This window comes from Myotis myotis, unplaced genomic scaffold (genome assembly GCF_014108235.1).
Source record: "Myotis myotis isolate mMyoMyo1 unplaced genomic scaffold, mMyoMyo1.p scaffold_m19_p_38, whole genome shotgun sequence".
Taxonomy (NCBI): Eukaryota; Metazoa; Chordata; class Mammalia; order Chiroptera; family Vespertilionidae; genus Myotis; species Myotis myotis.
This window is the reverse complement of record NW_023416344.1, coordinates 220,168-238,855: the sequence shown is the minus strand read 5'-3', so window position 1 is coordinate 238,855 and position 18,688 is coordinate 220,168. Positions and strand designations below refer to the sequence as shown.

Sequence of the window (18,688 nt, the reverse complement as noted above, 5' to 3'; positions counted from 1 at the left end):
AGGTACGCGCACCCACGGACTTTGAGTCGTTCTGGGACAAGGAAGAGGCCTGAGCAGCCGTGGGGGAACACCGAGCTCGTCCCGGACAGGGACCCCTGGCGCCAGGAGACTTGGCCCGGGCGCCCCGACCTAGGGTCCGCGTACAGAATCGCCCCACCGCACCGGCTGCCGGCCCACGCGGCACGGTAAACGCCCGGCCCGCCCCCTGCTCATCCCGCCCCGCATTGGCTGCCGGATCAGCGTCCCCGCCCCCTGTCACCCCTGGCTCCGCCCCACTCCGTCCCTGGATTCCCATGGCCCCGCCTCCCGTCCACCATTGGCTGCGGCTGTGGTGGGCGTCGGTCTGGAGGCGGAGACCGCAGCAAGATGGACGGGAAAGATAGCCAATGAGCACGCGCAGCTACCTTAGCAACTACGGCCAGCCAATGGCGGGGCGGGGCGGGGCCGCACACTGTCAGGCGGTGGGGGCACGGAGCCCAGCGTTCCACCGACTGCGGGTTTGCGCGGCGCCTGTGTGCCCCGCCACCTCCTCTGCGCCGTCCCGCGGGCCGGGCATGGGCGCGGGCGCCGGCACCATGAGCGTCCTGGGCAGCCCGGTCCGCGCCTACGACTTTCTGCTCAAGTTCCTGCTGGTGGGCGACAGCGACGTGGGCAAGGGCGAGATCCTCGCGAGCCTGCAGGACGGCGCGGCCGAGTCCCCCTACGGCCACCCGGCGGGTGAGCGCGGGGCGGGGAAGAGCGGGGCCAGGAGAGTGCAAGGCGGGCGGGAGCCTAGGGGGAAGCTCCAGGAGGGCAGCGGGGGAGCGGGGCCGGGGATGGGGGAGGGCTTGGGCCGGGCCGGGAGGTAGCGCACCGAGGGTCGGGGAGGAGCGGAGCTGGGTGCGGGGAGCGTGGGGCTCGGGACCGGCCTGTCTCTGCCTGGATCGGGCCCACACTTCGCGGGCGGCTCCGGCAGCACCCCCGTCCCACACGTGGGGGACCCAGGCGGCTCGCGGGGGGCCGGGGGCGGACGCAGATGCGCATCTTCCGTCCTCTCGTCCGGAGGGAGCGAGTGGCTGGGCAGGCCGCGGGAGGTCCTCCCGACCTGGGGGTGACTGCGAGGCGGAGGAGGGCGTGGGGATTTGGAGGGCCCCCCACAGGGAGGCCCACGTGCGCGCGACGCATTTGGAAAGAATGCGTGGGGTGTGGAGACGGGAGCGGATTCGAGCGTGGGATCCAAGTGGAGCGGGCTCAGGCTTCCAGGTGGCTGCTCTGCGCGTGGGTCGGATGGAAGAGGAGCGAGAGAAGAGCAAGAGGCCTGGTCTGGGGGCTTCTGCAGGGTTCCCGGCGTGACCGAAGGGCCCCTGGTCCAGGTGGACAGGCCTGGGAGGGCAAGGAACCTAAGTGACCCTGGAGAGTGCGGCCCTGGGCGGAGAAAGTGCAAGGGAGTGGGTTCCGGATCGAGGGGAGGCCCGTGGTCCCAGAGCTCCAGGACACGGGGTTTCCCCAAGGTTTGAGGTTTGACAGCCGCAACCCCAAGAGGGCGTGGGCATTAGGAGGGAAAGAAGGGCAGCGGGGGAGGAGAGGGAAGTGCGGTGGGCAGACACTTGAGCCAGGAGACTGGAGAGTCAGGGTCTTTGCCCATCGTGAACGGCTGTGCAGTGCAGACTGAGTGGTCGCGGAAGGAAACCTGTACTTGGTCACCTCTGAGCATCCTCTCAGGGGTGCGAACCACACCTGAGCACAGACCCTGCGGCTCTGCCTCTCACTTGTGCTCTGGGCTTGCGGTCTGGTTCTCGGGGCGCAGAAGAGGGAGCCCAGGGAGCGGAGTCTTTTCTTTTTTAATGTGAAGATCTATTTGGCTTTAATAAGAGATCCGTGAATTGGGCAGCATCCCATCTAGCAACTGGCAGGGTGCTCCCAGGGTGGAGGCTTGATGCTGGGTGTGCTTCCGACCTCCCCAGGTAGGAGAGAATTGAGAACAGTGCAAAGGAGTTTGCACAGCGTAGGGGCGGGGGGGGGGGGGGGGGGAGGCTCACCAGGAGATAAACAGGATATCTGAGGAGGGAGAGCATGGCCGCTGCTTCAGTAGAGAGAGCAGGGCATCCCTGAAGGGCAGCCGGTGTGGTAGGACCTTGGATGGGCTACTGGGGGTCAGGGAGGTAAAGAGGGACAGCTGGGCCCTGCCCGCGTGGCTCAGTGGTTGGGCATTGACCTATGAACCTGATCTTTGATTCCCTGTCAGGCCGTAGGGTCTGGTTGTGAGCTTGATCCCCAGGGTGCGGTGTGCAGGAGGCAGCCGATCCATGATTCTCTCTCCTCATCGATGTTTCTATCTCTCTCTCCCGCTCCCTTCCTCTCTGAAATCCATAAAAATATTTATTTAAAAAGAGTGGGCAGGAGGGAGCATTGGGCTCCTGAGCAAGGGAATAACAGAACACAGGATCATCTTAGGGAGAGTGGCCGGGGAGGGGGGTGTGGAGATAGAGCCGGGGAAGTTTGAGACGATGGGCATGAGCTAATGAGGAGAACCTGGACTCATCCTCAAATTGCAATGGACAGAGAATCACCTGGAGGTCCCATGCAGATTCCGATAGATTCTGGAACAGTGTTGTCCGAGATGATGCCATTAGCTACACAGGGCTTTTTAAATTTAAAGTAGTTAAGCCCTAGCCGGTTTGGCTCTGTGGATAGAGCATGGGCCTAGGCACTGAAGGGTCCCAGTGTTTGTTTCCAGTCAAGGGCATATGCTTGGGTTGTGGGCTTGATCCCCAGTAGGAGGCATGCAGGAGGCAGCCAATCCATGATTCTCTCTCATCATTGATGTTACTATCTCGTTCTCCCTCTCTCTTCCTCTCTGAAATCAATACAGATATAAATAAGTAAATTTAAAGTAGTTAAAATGGAATGCAATCGAAAGTTTGCATCAGCCACTTTTCCAGGGCTCAGCAGTGACAGCACACGGGTGGCCGAGGTCTGCTGGACTGGGCAGCCCCGAGTTTCAGCTCCAGGAGGGCAGCGGCGGTTGCTCCCCAGCTGGGCCCTCAGGGCTCTGCAGTTGAATGGAGGAGCCTCAGTGGAGGTGAAGGAATAACACATTCGACACTGAGGCCTGGTGCTCTTCCAGCTGTGTGTGTCTGAGGGACCGAGCTGTGGGATGCTTTCAATTGTACGGCCGGTGAGTGATGTGGGGCAAACAGAGCTCCTGATGGGTCTGAACAAGGGCTGGACTAAGCTTCTGGTGCATTCCTTTCTTCTTGCTAGGTGACCAACCCAGGACTTCTAAAAACAGGGCTTTCTTCCAAAGTTTATTCCTTGTCATAGATGTGCCCCTTGTGAGGTTTTGATTTATTGGAAGATTCTTCTAGGATTAAGAAAAGAGAGGATGAAAAATTGTGAAAAGTAGGAATCCTTTTTCTTTAAAGACAGGTTTTACTTCAAAACTATAGGTGCTTCTGACATTCAAAGGCCAAGGCATTTTCAGCTTACATCTCCGTTCCCCTCCGCCCACCCCACACCTGGGTTTTGTAGCCTGGGTTGTTGTTTTCACATTGCCAGGTTTATAACACTCACTTGTGTTGTTGCTACAGTGACCATAATTGCTCGGTAATAATTCACCAGGTAAGGAAGGAACAGTGCTCACCACCAGTCCTGTTTCTATCCGTATCAGTGGGTTCTTTACTTTGCTATCCCTCTAATTAGCTAGATTTTTTCCCCCATCATTTTTCAGGGAGGGCTCATGAGTATTTCCTGAACATTTTCACATTTGAGAATGTCTAGTCCATTGTCTTTATCTTTGAATGATAGCTTGGCTGGGTATAATATTCTTAGGTTATATCTTTTTCCCCTCAACACTTTGTGACTATTGTCCCGCTACCTCCTTGTCATTGGATGTGCTGTGGTGAAGCCTGAGGTCGGCTGATTTTCCCCCCATGTGGGCGATTTGCCTTTTCTTCCTGAGTTTCTGAAGAATTCTTTCTGTTGTTTCATAGTCTGTTAGTTTAACTAGACTGCGTCTCAGAGATGAATAATTGGTATTGAACTTCTAGTATGCTCTGTACTCTTTGAATTTTGCAGAATCATTTTTCAGTTTCAGAGAAATTTATTTAAATGTCCCTAAAACATCTTCTGTTACATTTGTTGGTGTTTTTACTTGAGGGGCACCAATTGTACCAGGTGTACCTGTTAATAATGCGGATATTTTTTTCCATAGATGGAGTTATACATACGTTGATATAAATGCGATTTGATAGTATGCTATTTTGTTGTATTAACAACAAACTTCAAAACTTCATATGTCAAATTTTCTGAAGGTGTTAACATCATAGATATTTTTACACTTAAAAATGTCAAATTTTGTGTCAAAAAAAAGAACATTTGCAGGAAGTTTTAATTCATCACTTTATTTTAAAGAAAATTGTTGATGAAAGTTATCGTATACTTTGGGAAGCTGATGGTGAACATGCTCCATCTCAAGACACTTGTGAACGCTGGTTTAAATGCTTTAAAAGTGATTTCTATGTGAAAGACAAAGTACATCCAGGTCAACCAAAAAAGTTTAAAGACCAACAATTACAAGCAATATTGGATGAAGATGTGTGTCAAACTCAAAAATAACTTGAGGACCGATTAAACGTTGCTCAGCAAACAATTTCCGATCATTTACAAGCAATGGGAAAGATTTTAAAGGAAGGAAAATGGGTGCCACATCAACTGAACGAAAGACAAATGGAAAACCGAAAAGTCATCGTAAAATGTTGCTTCAACGGCACGAAAGAAGTTCTTTTTTGCATCGAATTGTGACTGAGGATGAAAAGTGGATTTATTTTGAGAATCCCAAACGCACAAAATCATGGGTTGATCCAGATCAACCATCAACATTGACTGCGAGGCCAAATCGCTTCGGAAAGAAGACAATGCTCTGCGTTTGGTGGAATTAGAAAGGTGTGGTGTATTATGAGCTTCTAAAACCAGGTGAAACCATTAATACTGATCGCTACCAAAAACAAATAATCAATTTGAACCACGCTTTGATCGTAAAACGACCAGAATGGGCCAGAAGACACGGCAAAGTAATTTTGCTTCATGATGATACACCATCACACACCTCGAAACCAGTTAAAGACACGTGAAAAGATCTTGCCTGGGAAGTATTAACCCACCCGTTGTATTCACCAGACCTTGCTCCTTCAGATTCCCACTTGTTCGGATCGATGGCACACGCACTTTCTTGATCACACCCCCTGTGGCCCCTCTGGTTCAGAAAAGGCTCAGAGAGGTGGCTTTTTCCCCTTGAGGAGCATTGAAACGTCTCTCCTTAAAGTGACCTCGGTTTCAGATTCTTTTTTTTTTTTTAATATATTTTATTGATTTTTTTACAGAGAGAAAGGGGGAGAGATAGAGAGTTAGAAACATCGACGAGAGAGAAACATCGATCAGCTGCCTCCTGCACATCTCCCACTGGGGATGTGCCCGCAACCCAGGTACATGCCCTTGACCGGAATCGAACCCGGGACCCTTCAGTCCGCAGGCTGACGCTCTATCCACGGAGCCAAACCGGTTTTGGCAAGGTTTCAGATTCTTGTCCTTTCTCTTTGCCTTTGACAAACCTCCACCAGGAGATGCAGGCACCCTCCCCGCTGCCTCTGCGATGCTGCAGACAGTGGTGCATTTGCCAGTTTTATGGCTATGCTGTCGGTTTCCCTTGGCAACCACTTGAAGATTTAAAGCACGATTTTTCAAGTCATCACTTCTGGTTTGACCTGAGAGTTGCATCATATCTTACCCTCTTCTTTGCAGTGTAATTCCTTAAAGAAGAGATGGTAGATGGCCTTCTACTCTCTACCCCCAACAGGACCACGTGTGAACACACAGTACATTTGTAATGCATTTGGGTTTTTTTAAATTAAGTCATACATACGTCTATGTATTTGAAAATAATAATAGTGCATTTGTATCAGCTTTTCTCTTTAAATGCCTTTCATGTTTCTCTTTCAAAGTCTCTTTCCCCTCCGTCCTGTGGGGTCTCCTTTCTACAGGGTGACCACCTCTTTAGTCTCACCCCTAATCCCTGCAGCCCCCAACCCAGGACGAACCTGATTTCAGGTGATGGGCAGGGAGAGGCTCAGAGCTGGTAGCCCCGGTTTCTCCAGGGAGGAGGTCAGCCCCTGGGCTGGACGCCCACCCACCAAGCTCTGTGTCCTCTGTGGCTGGCACTGGGCACCACGGTGGCTGCTGAGTGGACATGGCTGAGCAGGCATAGCCGGGTGGTTCTACCATCTACACCTGCTCACCCCTCACCAGCCCTGGCTGTTCAGGTGGAGAGAAGCAGCAGGGGGTCATCACCCAGAGCACCTGCAGGCTGTGGGCCACTTCACTTTCTTGGCAGAGTGGGAACCTTTGTTTGGAACGCTCTCCCCAGGCTTCTTCAGCTTAACTGGCTGCAAAGAGTGAATTGTGTAGAAGCAAAAACTGGGAAGAACGGCAGCTCCCCAGGGGCTGTGGCTCAGTAGGTGAGCAGGGAGTCCTGGTTCAATTCGCGGTTTAGGGCACATGCCCTGGCGGCAGGCTTGATCCCCAGTGTGGGGCGTGTAGGAGGCAGCCAATCAGTGATTCTCTCTCTCCCTCTCCTTTCCTCTCTGAAATAAATAAAAATCTATCTTTAAAAAAATCAGAGATTTAGATTGTATCAGATCCACAAACAAACCACGTCCAAGGTGGTCCTGATGTGACAGCTCCCACATCAGCTTCGTCTTTGGAGTGGGCTCCACTCAGCTTGCCTGGCCCCTTCCTGGAGGCCTGACCAAATTCTCGCTGGACCCAGAGCGCCCTCCTCCATCCTGTCCAGGAGCAAGGGCACCAGTCCACCCACACGTCGCTGCGGGAGCTTCGATGTCTCCGAAGCTGGTCCCACGGCCTGCACTGCCGGCGGAAATGCCACCAGCGTCTGGTCAGCCGCCGGGTCCTGCACGGCCTGTGTGCCCTTGGTGCCCAAGACACTACACTTTGGGGTTATTGAAGCGGGTCCGTGCCCCTGTGTTTGTAAACAGTCACCTCTTCCCTTCCAGGGGTGCCGTGCGCCCCACTTTAAGGACCTGGCGATAAGTCGGCCGTCGCTGTCCTCTGAGCCACCTCCTCCTCTGCCAGCAACTCCTTTCCCAGGTCCCACTGTGCCTTGCAGTTTGGTGGTTTCTCCCAGTGGTTCTGCGTTTGCTTCATCTTGTGAAGTGAGAATGTGGCATCCAGGGGGGCTGGGTTGGCACCAGGGGGCCGCAGGCTGACCAGCTGAAGTTAGGCACACACGCTACAGTGGAAGAGATTCTTTATTTAAGATGTTTTATTGATTTCAGAGAGGAAGGGGGAGGGAGTGAGAGAGAGAAACATCAATGATGAGAGAACGACGGATCAGCTGCCTCCTGCACGCCCCACACTGAGAATCCAGCCCGCAACCCAGGCAAGTGCCCTGACTGGGAATTGAACTGTGACGTCCTGGTTTATAGGTCAATGCTCAACCACTGAGCCACACCAGCTGGGCTAGAAATATACTTTATGCTTAGATATAATATACTTTACACATGTAATATACATGCATATATGCATGCTTATATATGTATAACTACATATATACATACAACTTGTTTTGTTTTTATTCTTTTTTTTTTATGTATTTTATTGATTTTTTTACAGAGAGGAAGGGAGAGAGATAGAGAGTTAGAAACATCGATGAGAGAGAAACATCGATCAGCTGCCTCCTGCACACTCCCTACTGGAGATGTGCCCGTAACCAAGGTACATGCCCTTGACCGGAATCGAACCCGGGACCTTTCTGTCCGCAGGCCGACGCTCTATCCACTGAGCCAAACCGGTTACGGCTGTTTTTATTCTTTGATTAAAGGCAAGAGCTTTTTGACGGGTTTGTCACAGAAGAAGCAGGTTGATTTGTCATTTTTAGTTCTGTTGATCTGCACAGAACATGCAGCTGCTTCCGTGGTCCTTCAGACGGCATTGTTTGTGTGACACCGTGCTTTCCTTTCACAAACTGTGATCATGATCATGACGTGTCTGAGAACTGGGCCTTGCAGCGTGAGTTTCCTTACGTGGACTTGGTTCCAGGCCTTGATCTGTCTTGAACGTACCTCACAGCTTAGAGTCCAGTATCCAGGTCCCGTTGGGGTCTGGCAGCCCTGCAGACGTGGGGCCTTTGTGACGGGGGACTTACGTGACTCGTGTTCTGAGACTCCGCGGGTGGGAGTGAGAGGCTGACCCGCTTCTGGAACCTGACGGGAGGGAGCCGGTCAGGGGCCCCGGTCTTGGGGGCGGCTGCGCTGTGCCGAGGCTCAGGGGCTGCATCACTGCCCAGCAGTCCCGGCCCTGAGACTCTGTGCCTGGGTTCTAGATCTTTCCATGGATGCCCTGGTTTCCGGCCTGAAACCACTGCGAAGGGTCATCTCTTGGGAGAAGTCCCATAGCTGCTGGCGGAGAACCGCACAGGCCTGACGCACGGCTCCTCGCGCCGACAGTGAGCTCAGGCCACTCTGGGCTCCAGCCTCTCGCAGCTAATAATTAATGGATCCCCCTCCCCCAGACGTGACTCAGCCGAGTCTGCTCATGAATTTGAATCATATGGTGACTCGTGACAGGACTGGCATTTTGTTTGATTAAAAATAAAAGCAAGAGCTAGTTTACAGAGGTAGAGTCATAAATGCAGCCAGGTCATGAGGAGAGGGAGGCACCGATGAGAAAAACCAGACGGAGAAACAAGCAGGGAACACACGCTCCTTTTCAGAAAGGAGACGGCAGCGTCTGCACAGAGCAGGGTAGCTGCTCCAGGAGTGGGTTCCCATACGATGGACGATGGACGCGTCAAATCCCTGTCCTGTCCAGTCCCCCGAGGGACGGGCGCTGGGCTGAGCTGAAGCTCCCAGCCTATCCCGGGCCCCTTCCTCCAGCCCTTCCCCCCTCCTCCAGCCCCTCCATCTGTTGCCCTTCCCATCCCAAAAGCCAGGCAGAGTCCGTTTCTGGGCAGGACATATGTACATGTATATTTTTTAGGTCAAATTTACATGATAGAAAAAGAACCATTTTTGAATCGTCAGTGGCAGTTAGTGCATTCAGTCTCGATGAATCCCCACTCTCTAATTCCAGAACATTACCCTCATCCCATCCCTGGGAACCGCCCGTCTTGCATCTGATATTTCAGTTCAGCATAAGATACGTTCCTCAGCCTGGCCCATGTGCTCAGTGGTTGACCGTCGGCCCATGTCCGGAGAGGTCACCAGCTCCATTCCTGGTCAGGGAGCGTGGAAGAGGCAGCCTGTCGATGATTCTCTCATCTATGTTTCTCTCTCTCTCTCTCTCTCTCTCTCTCTCTCTCTCTCTCTCTCTCAAATCAGTTGAAACATTTAAGTAAAAAAGATACATTAATCAAAAGTTAGGTTCTCAAAGACAATATGTTCGTAAATGGCATTTAACCCACATTTACACCGTAATCAAACCCTCTTCGGTGTGGTGCCCTGTGGCTGCTGCCTCGCTAAAATAGAAGCGAGCAGGTGGTGGAGGAATGGAAATAGATGCCTGAATTATTTATTCTTCCTGCGGAGCTAAAAGCGTATCGACCGGCTGGGCATTTGGGGTTTCCTTTTTTTATTTTATTTTTTTTAAAGAAGGCTAAAATTATCTCTCTTCTTGTCTCTTATTCTGACTCACTCAAACATTCTGACAGGCTTTGTTCTGGAAGCTTTCGTGTATTTTTATTTCATTTCTGATGGACAGAGTTCTTGGTGAATGAGTTGAGGACCGCAGATGTGAGTTATATTTTCTGATCCTGACACTGACGTGACGCCTTTCAAAAATGCCAGGTCCTGCCGGCCGCTGTCGCTTAGGGGTTATAGCGTCGTCCCATGCACAGAGGGTTGAGGGTTTGATTTGAGATCAAGGGCGCATGCCTGGGTAGACTGAAGACACCTCAGACATCCAAAGACTCAAAAGCTACCTTCTACGCACCCTTCTCAGGGAAACCACAGAAGGCATAAGCCAAGAGGGGAGACACGGGATCCAGGAGAGAAGGGAGGGCCAGGACAGCTGCTCCCAGTGCAGGGGAAGCAGGACAGACAGCAGGACAGACGCTCTGCCGAGATGCCAGGAAGGCTGGGAGTGCTGAGAGGAGGCTTAGAGGTAAACGCAGAGAAAACTGAGCAAATAAACAGGCTGTTTTTAACTCCCGTGAAAACAAAGGTTTGGACATGAAGGAAAATGAAAACACAATATCCCACATGGTTCAGCTGTGCGTAGCGTTTACTTGGTCATATTGATGTAAAATCGAATATTGATCTGGCTGAAGTTGCAACATAATTATACTGAGTGTGAGCGTGAGAGAGGCAGAGAGACAGAGAGTTAGAGTGAAGGCAGGTGGTGTGTCAGGAAAGTGAACACATTTTCCCCTTCAGGGTGGGCAGTCAGTTAATGTCTAAAACGGAAAGTCAGGAAGTTGGAATATAAGCATGTTGTTTACAGATTTGGAGACACAGAGCTTAGAATGGGGGGCACACAGGTGGGTGCAGACAGGGGGGGCGGGGCTTGGGGCCTGCCGTCTCCCATACTAAATCCCAGAACCAGTTGATGCTGGAGGCCCTGTGTATCCACGACTCTGATGAAAAGAAAAACCAAACATAGTTTTAGAAACGCAGAGGTGCCCAAAAGAACACCAGCAATGAATTTTTATATTTACAAAAAGTTTTTAAAAAAACTTTTGGGACCTAAAAAAGCAAGTACACGAGGGCACTTTCTAAATCAAAGATGTGCAAGACAAAAAGGAGCCACCACGAAAAAGAACCAAAGCAAAAATTTAAAAAATGAACCATCTCTGCAGGCCCTGGAGGGTGAGGGTCCCCTCTGCCTGTCGGGATGCAGGAACCCCACAGCCCATGTTACCTCCAGACTCAAAAGCAGATTCCCAAGTGCATCCAGTGCTTCCTGTCGATGGGGAAATCCCCAGCATTCCGAAGGGAAGCGGAACGTTTCTCAAAATATGTTTTCTAGCGACTTCAAAGTTAATGGGCTAAATATGAAATTAAGGTTCTATTCACGACATATGTATATATAGATCCTATTTACGTGTTCTATGCAGTCATATATTCTATTTAGGGTGTGCGTGCGTGCGTGCGTGTGTGTGTGTGTGTGTGTGTGTGTGCATCTCTCACTAGCATGCCCCGGGGCTGGGGGGAAGGCCTTGGTAGTCAGTTGCTCCAGAGTAATTTCGCAGAGTCTGAAGCTACTGAGCTAAACTTTCTGCAAAATCTATGCTCAGTCCCAGCAAACTGGGTGCCGCGCCCTGGAATGGGGAGTTGAACCTGCTGTCACCCCCACAAGGCACGTCGTCTTACCCTCAACCTGCTTTACAGACAGGAGACGTTAGCCCTGGCTGGTGTGACTCAGTGGTTGAGCATCACCCGTACACTGGAGGGTGGCTTCCAGGTCAAGGGCACATACCTGGGAAGGTAACCAATCGTGTGTTTCTCTCTCCTCCCCTCTCCCTCCCCCACCACCTTCCACTCTAAAATCAGTGGATAAATATCCTAGGGTGAGGATTAACAACAACCGAAAAGACAGGAGACTTGAAGAACTGGACATTCTTTTTCTCATAGCTCTTTGGGTGTGGGTGGGGGGGGGGGGGGGCGGGGATAGTCTAACATTCTAGATCTTTCCAGGAAGCACAGGTTAAGCCCTTGAAAATGACCCCGTCTTTCCTATTGCAATTTGGAGGAGCCGTTCACCCACGGCAGGATCCCTCCAGGGCCAGGCCCTCTCTCTCCCTCTCTGGCTGCCTCCCTTCAGCACTCACCCCCAGAGGTCTAATTCTAACACAGCAGCTTTATTTGCGCAAACATTCAAAGTGGGATCACATCCTGTCTGTCCGGAGAGTCTTCACAGCCGCCCCTCAGGGTGCGAGTGCTTTGGGGACGGGTGCTGAGCCCATCAGCGAGGCAAGGCCAGCACCACAAAGCCTCTGCGCTTGCTAAGCAGCTGGGTCCTGTCTGGGAACAGGCTCTCCTTGCTCCCTTCGTCGCCCACCAGGGCGCGTTCTCATCCACAGATGCGGAGACTCCTCTGTGCACACGGGAGGTTCTCAATGAGCAGGAACCTGGCTTCTGGCTGAATGGGGAGGAACAGTTCTCCTTCTCGGAAATGATTATTGTGGGGGTTTTTCTTCTGATCTTAGAAGAAATACATGCTCATTGAAGAAAACATGCTCTTGAAAACAGAGAAAGTTTCTTTTTTAAGTAAAAACTATCCAAATTCTGCAACCCAGAGACTTCCATGCACACACACACACACACACACACACACACACACACACACGTCTGTGCTTGCAGAGCTGCGATAGTGTTTCCTATCTGATTTCACATTCTCCATCGTTGTACTTTACATCCTCAGTGTGATAATTTGAAGGAAACCGTCTCAGTCTTTTAGCCCCTTGGGTGAGAGGAGGGGGCGCGGATGGGGGGGGGGGGTGCGGGGGAGAGGGCCGAGCCATCCGGGGAGACCCACAAGCAGGGTCCAGCCCCCCAGCCTGTATACTGTGCGTCTGCATGGAGAGAGGGTGAGAGTCCTGTCTCCCCAGCGGGAGAGTGAGGCCCCCACGCCCTGTGGGGGAGGATAACTGTGGGGACACTGCAGCCAGCTCCCACTGAAGCCGCCCACCCTCTTCCACAGGCATCGACTACAAGACCACCACCATCCTTCTGGACGGGCGGCGGGTGAAGCTGCAGCTCTGGTGAGTCTGGAGCCCGCCTGGACCCTGAGCAGGCCCGGCCCTCAGCGCTCGGACTGCCCCTGCGGAAGGTCCTCTCCCTTCCCGCCCGGCCCAGGGCTCTCGGAAGGAGGGGCTGACTCCTTGTCCGGCCCGAAGCTTTGACCCTGGGCCAGGGGAGGGGAGCCCTGGGCCTTGCGAGCCCTGCTGTCTGCCAGGAATCTGTGGCCCAAACCTCCCCGGGGCTCAGAAGGCCTCATAGCAGCGGCTCCAAGTTTTCTTCTGAATGTCCCCCACCTTAACCGCTGTCAAACAGGCCCTCGGCTCCCAGTCCTGTTTCTGGTTTGAGTGGTCCCTCCACGCCCCCCCCCCCCCAAGGCTCCGGGGGACCCTGGAGTCATCCTGGACACCCATGCGGGAGCCCCCCGCCCCCGGCAGGGCACAGGAGGCCAGGTGAACTGTCCACACGTTCTGGCCGTTCTGGCCGAGACAGGCCCCAGGGCAGAGCTGGGCGTCCACAGACCTTCTAGCAGCCACGCCTGCGGGCAAGGTCTGAGCGCCTGAGGCTGTGCTGGGCTGATTGGGGTTCTGGTGATTGGCTGCTCCCAGCCTCTGGCCTCTCGAGCCCAGCCCTGCTCCCTGAGTCTGGGGGAAGGTCACCTGTGGGTCCGACTTTATATGATTGACTCAGAGTTAGTGGAAGCCAAGGGATCCCGCCAAATCCTTCAACCTACACCCCGCCCCCCCCAGACTCACATCCCTCACAACACAGCTTTATCTCCAGATTCCACGTTATTTTAGAAGCTTACATTAGATTTATTTAAATGTCAGAATTAGGGTGTTGAAACCTGTCACTAATTTTTCTAGTTTGGCTTACAGAATGACAACTAGAAAAGAGCATAAGCCCAGGGCATTCCGATGTCCAGGTCCCTCCAGGGGACGAGGTGACCGTTCGTTGGGGCCTCGGACTTTCAGTGGCACGGTCACCGGCTGATGAGGGTCCCAAGTTCGGTGCCCGCTGGTCAGGAAGAAGCAGCAATGCCTCACTTGTCCCCAACACCTTTTCCTTCCAGGGACACGTCCGGGCAGGGGAGATTCTGTACCATCTTCCGCTCCTACTCGCGGGGCGCACAGGTAACCCCCGAGCGGGAGGTCGCGCTGACATGTGGGATGCTCTTTCATGTTGAGCTCTCTGTGTAAACTGAGGCCTGAGTCTATGGAGGGTTTGGTGGCTCACAAGCCTTTGTTGGCGCCAGGGCTGTACGTGTGCACGTGCATGTGTGCATTGTTCTATGCATGTGTGTGTTCATGCACATGTGCGAGGCTGTCTATACATGCACAGGCGTATTCATGTTTCATACCTGCGTTTGCATGCATGTGTGTTGTTGTACATATGTGTGCTTGTACACACACTGCATGCAGGAGAGCTGTGTGTGTGCACATGCATGCTTGTACATGTACATACCTGTGTTGGTGTAAATGTCCCTGTGTGTGCATGGCTGTGCATATGCATGTGTGTGTACCTGTGTTAATGGTCCTGTGTGTGTCTGTCCTCCTGAGCTGGTGAGGCCCGTGCTCCCCATGCCTGTGTCCCTGGAGCAGCTTATGGACGTGGGGAATTGCGTTCTAGTCCCCAGCCCACCTTGATGTCTGAGGGCTCAGCAATGAGCTTGTGAAATAGTGGAGATAACCACATAACTGCTGCATCTGGTGGATAAATCCAGACAAGCCTGTGTCAGAACAAGCGTGATGGTAGTGGCTGTTGTGAGTCTGTTACTGTGTGGCCCTCACGCGGCTGCGCAGCCCGGAGCTGTGCCTGCGGTGAGGTCAGCCGGCGCCTCTCCCCAGGGGGTGATCCTGGTCTACGACATCGCAAACCGCTGGTCCTTCGACGGCATCCACCGCTGGATTAAGGAGATCGATGAGGTGTGCCTCGGAGCACAGCGCTCCCTCCCTGTGGGCGCGAGGGTGTCGGGCTGGGGACGGGGCGTGTGGGCCAGGGCACCAGGCTTCAGCCCTGGGAGGATGTGTCACCTCCCAGCATGGGAGCCGCCCTGATGCAAGAACCGGCAAGCTCAGGAGTCCGGCCCTGCACGTGGTCTGGTGGGTTCACGGGCAGTGACGGGCTGCTGCCTGCTGGCACCCGGACCAGCCCACTGCCCCTGGGGACATGGAGTGGCGGGGGCCACACCCACTGTCTTAGCTTCCCGCTGCTGCTCTAACAAACCGTAAACCAGGCGGCTTAAAGCTGCACATTTGTTTCCTCACATTGGAAGCCAGAAGTCCAAGAGGAAGGGTGGGCAGGGCCGCGCTCCCTCCGAAAGCCCCAGAGGAGGCTCCTGTCTGTCTCCTCCCGCTTCTGTGGCTGCCGGCAGCCCCGGCGCTCCTGGGCCTGGAGAGGCACCCCTGTCTCCACTCTGTGGCCACCGGCCTTCTTCCCCGTGTCCTCTCCTCTCACAAGGACACCGGTGATTGGGTTCAGGGCTCACCCCAATGACCTCATCCCTGCTAATTACATCTTCACACGCTCTGAAGTTCTGGGCCGTCTAAACTGGGGGGCACGCCATCTACTACCCAGTACCCCTACAGTGCCAACAGCAGAAGCTCGCACAAGTACCCACTTCCCTTGCCTTCCTTTCGCCCTCTAGCACGCTCCCGGGGTCCCGAAGATCCTGGTGGGAAACCGCCTGCACCTGGCCTTCAAGCGGCAGGTGCCCACGGAGCAGGCCCAGGCCTACGCAGAGCGCCTGGGTGTCACCTTCTTCGAGGTCAGCCCTCTGTGCAATTTCAACATCACCGAGTCCTTCACGGAGCTGGCCAGGGTCGTGCTGCTGCGGCACGGGATGGACCGGCTCTGGCGGCCGAGCAAGGGTAGGCTGAGCTGTCCCCAGCCCGGGCGCTGCTCACCCTCCCAGGGCCGCCTCGGGCCGCCCTTCCCATTCCCAGGGCATAACTGTGCTGACTTAGAGGGAAGTCATGGGTACAGCTCTATCTGGCCACACGGGAGGCTGCGGAAATCTGTATGTAGGCAGAGGCGGACGCATTTATTGTAAGGTGGCCGCAGGCGTCCACGCTGAGAGGGGGTTGTGCCTGAGCAGGACCCCCAGTCTGTGAAGAGGGACCCCCTAGGGCAGCACTGTGGCTTCCACGTGACCTTCGACCTTCCTGCAGATGGCTTTGGGAAGAGCTTATCACATGGGGAATAATTCCCTTTCCCCTTTGTTTATAAAGAGAGGAACTTGAGAAATAGAAGTGCGTAGGGTTGTTTTTTTTAAATATATATTTTTATTGATTTCAGACAGGAAGGGAGAGGGAGAGAGGGATAGAAACATCAGTGATGAGAGAGAATCATTGATGGGCTGCCTCCTGCACACCCCACACTGGGGATCGAGCCCACAACATGGGTATGTGCCCTGACCAGGAATCAAACCATGACCTCCTGGTTCACAGGTTGATGCTCAACCACTGAGCCACACCAGCTGGGCAAGGGTCTTTTTAATAGAATGTAACTGGCAGTGGGATGTATATTAAAATTCCTGAGGAGACCTCCTGGGACATCATCCCTCCCCATCACCTCTCAGACCTGAGGGAGAGATGGTGGCCTCTCGGGTTTCGGGGGACAAACTGAGTTTAGGTGACGAAAGCAGATGGCTCTCTCCGAGTCCTGCCAGAGGTGGCACATGGGCACACGGGGAGCGTCAGCCCTGGTTTTCCTGGCCCGTCCGCCCCAGGTCCTGGGAAATGTGGTGGGTCGGTGGGCCGGGCTGCCCTGCGGCCGGCAGCAGGGACCGCCTGAGCGTGGCTTCTCTTCCTTCCCCAGTGCTGAGCCTGCAGGACCTGTGCTGCCGGGCGGTGGTGTCCTGCACCCCCGTGCACCTGGTGGACAAGCTCCCGCTCCCCCTGGCCTTGCGAAGCCGCCTCAAGTCCTTCTCCATGGCCAACGGCCTGAACGCCAGGATGATGCACGGTCGCTCCTACTCCGTCACCGTCACCGCCAGCTCGGCCAAGAGGAGCAGCCTGCGCAAAGGCAAGGCAGCCCGGCCGCCCCAGAGCCCCCCCCAGCGCTGCGCCAGGAGCAGCTGCAAAGTCTCCTAGGAGGCGGGAGCGGGCGCACACCGCAGACTCCGGGGGACTCCGCCGTCCCGGGAGCCGGGAGGCCACGCCAGGGCCGAGAAGCACTGGCCAGCCCTCATGGCGACCGCGCTCCGAGCAACGAGGACCCACGCCACGGTTTGGCGTTGATGTTTCCACGTGGATGTGCATGAAGCTCTTGTGTTAGACGTGTGTTCATAAAGGGGAGATTGGTGCTCTGCTTGCCTCTTACTACCATGCAGTGGAATGTTATTGATGCCGCAGTTGCGGTGCAGATGTTTCCCTTAGCACAGCTGCTTTGGTGAGAATGGTGATGTGCGTGTCTGCGTGTCAGTCCAGGGGACCCCGGCAGCGATGCCAGGGAACGTAGAGTGGACGCGAGGAGGAAGGCCTTTTTGTAAACCTCCTTCTTAACTAATTTATAAACGCTGCGGACGCATGTGGGATTATGGAAAGCTGATCCGTCCCGCTTCTGTACAAAATGGGTTTGATAAAGTTTTTGCTATGTTATTTACTACGTTTTGGGATTAATAAGTGATTTATATGCACATTTTTTTCTGTCAATCTACTTTTTTTTTTGTATAAAATGTTCCACAGGTTATGAAGCAGAGAAAAGAAAATGCCAAAGATACCTCTGGTTGTGTCGAACCCAGAGCAGCTACAGCAGAGTTGGGTGGGCAAGGCGCCCATCGGAGAGCGTCTCGGGCGGGAAAGGGGGGGCACGGGCGCGGGAGGACGCAGTAGCAGGCTAGCCGGTTTGCCTGCTCTCTCGTCGCCGGGTCTGACTGTGTATTTACAGCCCTTTACTTCCTCGCTTCACCACCTGGTTCAGGTGCCGTGCAGGTATGCGGCGTTGGCAACAGGGCTCCACTCCTGAACTGCGACGTCTACTGAAAAAGATTCCTTTTCCTGGAAAGAAATGTAGGGCCAGAAAGAGGGGAGCACAGTTGGCCTTGAACAATGTGGGGTTGGGGCGCCGACTCCCACGCAGGTGAAATCCATGCGTAACCACAGGGGGCCCTCTGAATGTGCAGCCCTCCAATGACACCGCTTACCTCCCCGGGCCCCTTGGACACGGCCTGTGATCGGGCGGCTCCAGCCATATTCTTCAAGGGCCTCGTGGGACGAAGGGTGCCGTCTGGTAAGACCCGGGAGGTGCCCTTCCGATCACGGTGACACAAGAGCACGGCTGACTTTGCAAAGGGCCTCTCGTTCCTGGCAGGACCTGTGAGCTGTCGCCCTGCAGCAGCCAGAGGTTAGAAGGAAGGATTAAAAAAATAACACGAGTTGAGATGTCCTCCGTTTCTATAAATGGTTGGTAGAGTTTTAGAAATTCAAGGAGCCCTAGAACTGGGGGCAACCTTTACTCAGAGATGGTGAAACAGGCCCAGAGAGGAGAAACGAGATGGGCACGGAAGGTCGGAAGCCAGCCGTGATGAGGAGAGTGTCTACAGGGGAGCAGGCAAGTGGACAGCAGCAGGTCAACCCAGAGGGAGCCGCTGGCCTGCTGGGCATTGGATGGAGAGAGGGAAGGGCTGCCACGCTGGCCGGGAAGCTGGGTGGCTGAGGTGGGGCCACTCCTCCCTTCGTTTGCAGCTAGGAGAGGCCAGGAGGGGTCCAAGCGGAATGAAAACACCTCAGCACCTCTTCTCCCCTTTGAAGAACGCACTTCTCAAGACCCCACAGGGGAGCGAAGGTGTGGGGCCCACGGATGGTGTCGGCTCCAGGAATGGGTCCCCTGGCCCTGAGGTTAAACGGGGACAAGTCTTCTTCCCCTTCCACTTCCTTATTCTTTTCCGATCGAAGGACGCCTCAGGATGACACGTGTGTCCTAGAAGGACTATGACAAGTTCCTGTGGCCTCTGGGAC

At 54.1% G+C, this 18,688-nt stretch overlaps 1 protein-coding gene and 1 long non-coding RNA gene across 3 annotated transcripts; one reads left to right on the top strand and one right to left on the bottom strand.

Annotated features, from left to right (window-relative positions):
• Nucleotides 1-454: 454 nt before the first annotated feature.
• RAB40B (RAB40B, member RAS oncogene family) lies at nt 455-17,329 on the top strand. 2 transcript variants are annotated; one of them, XM_036303749.1, is made up of 6 exons: nt 457-717; nt 12,691-12,751; nt 13,801-13,861; nt 14,576-14,653; nt 15,376-15,598; nt 16,548-17,329. In XM_036303749.1, exons 1-6 carry the CDS (start codon nt 555-557, stop codon nt 16,820-16,822), a joined length of 861 nt encoding a protein of 286 aa, XP_036159642.1. In that variant the 5' UTR covers nt 457-554; the 3' UTR covers nt 16,823-17,329. The 2 variants fall into 2 exon arrangements, with proteins under 2 accessions (XP_036159643.1, XP_036159642.1); XM_036303750.1 differs by lacking the exon at nt 14,576-14,653 and having other exon boundaries at nt 455-717.
• Nucleotides 17,316-18,309, bottom strand: LOC118653120. Its single transcript, XR_004966784.1, has 2 exons — nt 17,875-18,309; nt 17,316-17,728 (listed from the first exon to the last, which is right to left on the bottom strand). It is a non-coding gene; the product is annotated as an uncharacterized LOC118653120 (long non-coding RNA).
• Between the last annotated feature and the right edge of the window lie 379 nt (nt 18,310-18,688).

What these genes read in the sequence shown, in the direction of transcription:
- RAB40B (XM_036303749.1), top strand. Translation starts at nt 555, where the DNA reads ATGGGCGCGGGCGCCGGCACCATGAGCGTCCTGGGCAGCCCGGTCCGC. An exon ending in GGATTAAGGAGATCGATGAG is followed by an intron (nt 14,654 to 15,375) that starts GTGTGCCTCGGA and finishes TTCGCCCTCTAG; the next exon opens with CACGCTCCCGGGGTCCCGAA. An exon ending in GCTCTGGCGGCCGAGCAAGG is followed by an intron (nt 15,599 to 16,547) that starts GTAGGCTGAGCT and finishes TTCCTTCCCCAG; the next exon opens with TGCTGAGCCTGCAGGACCTG.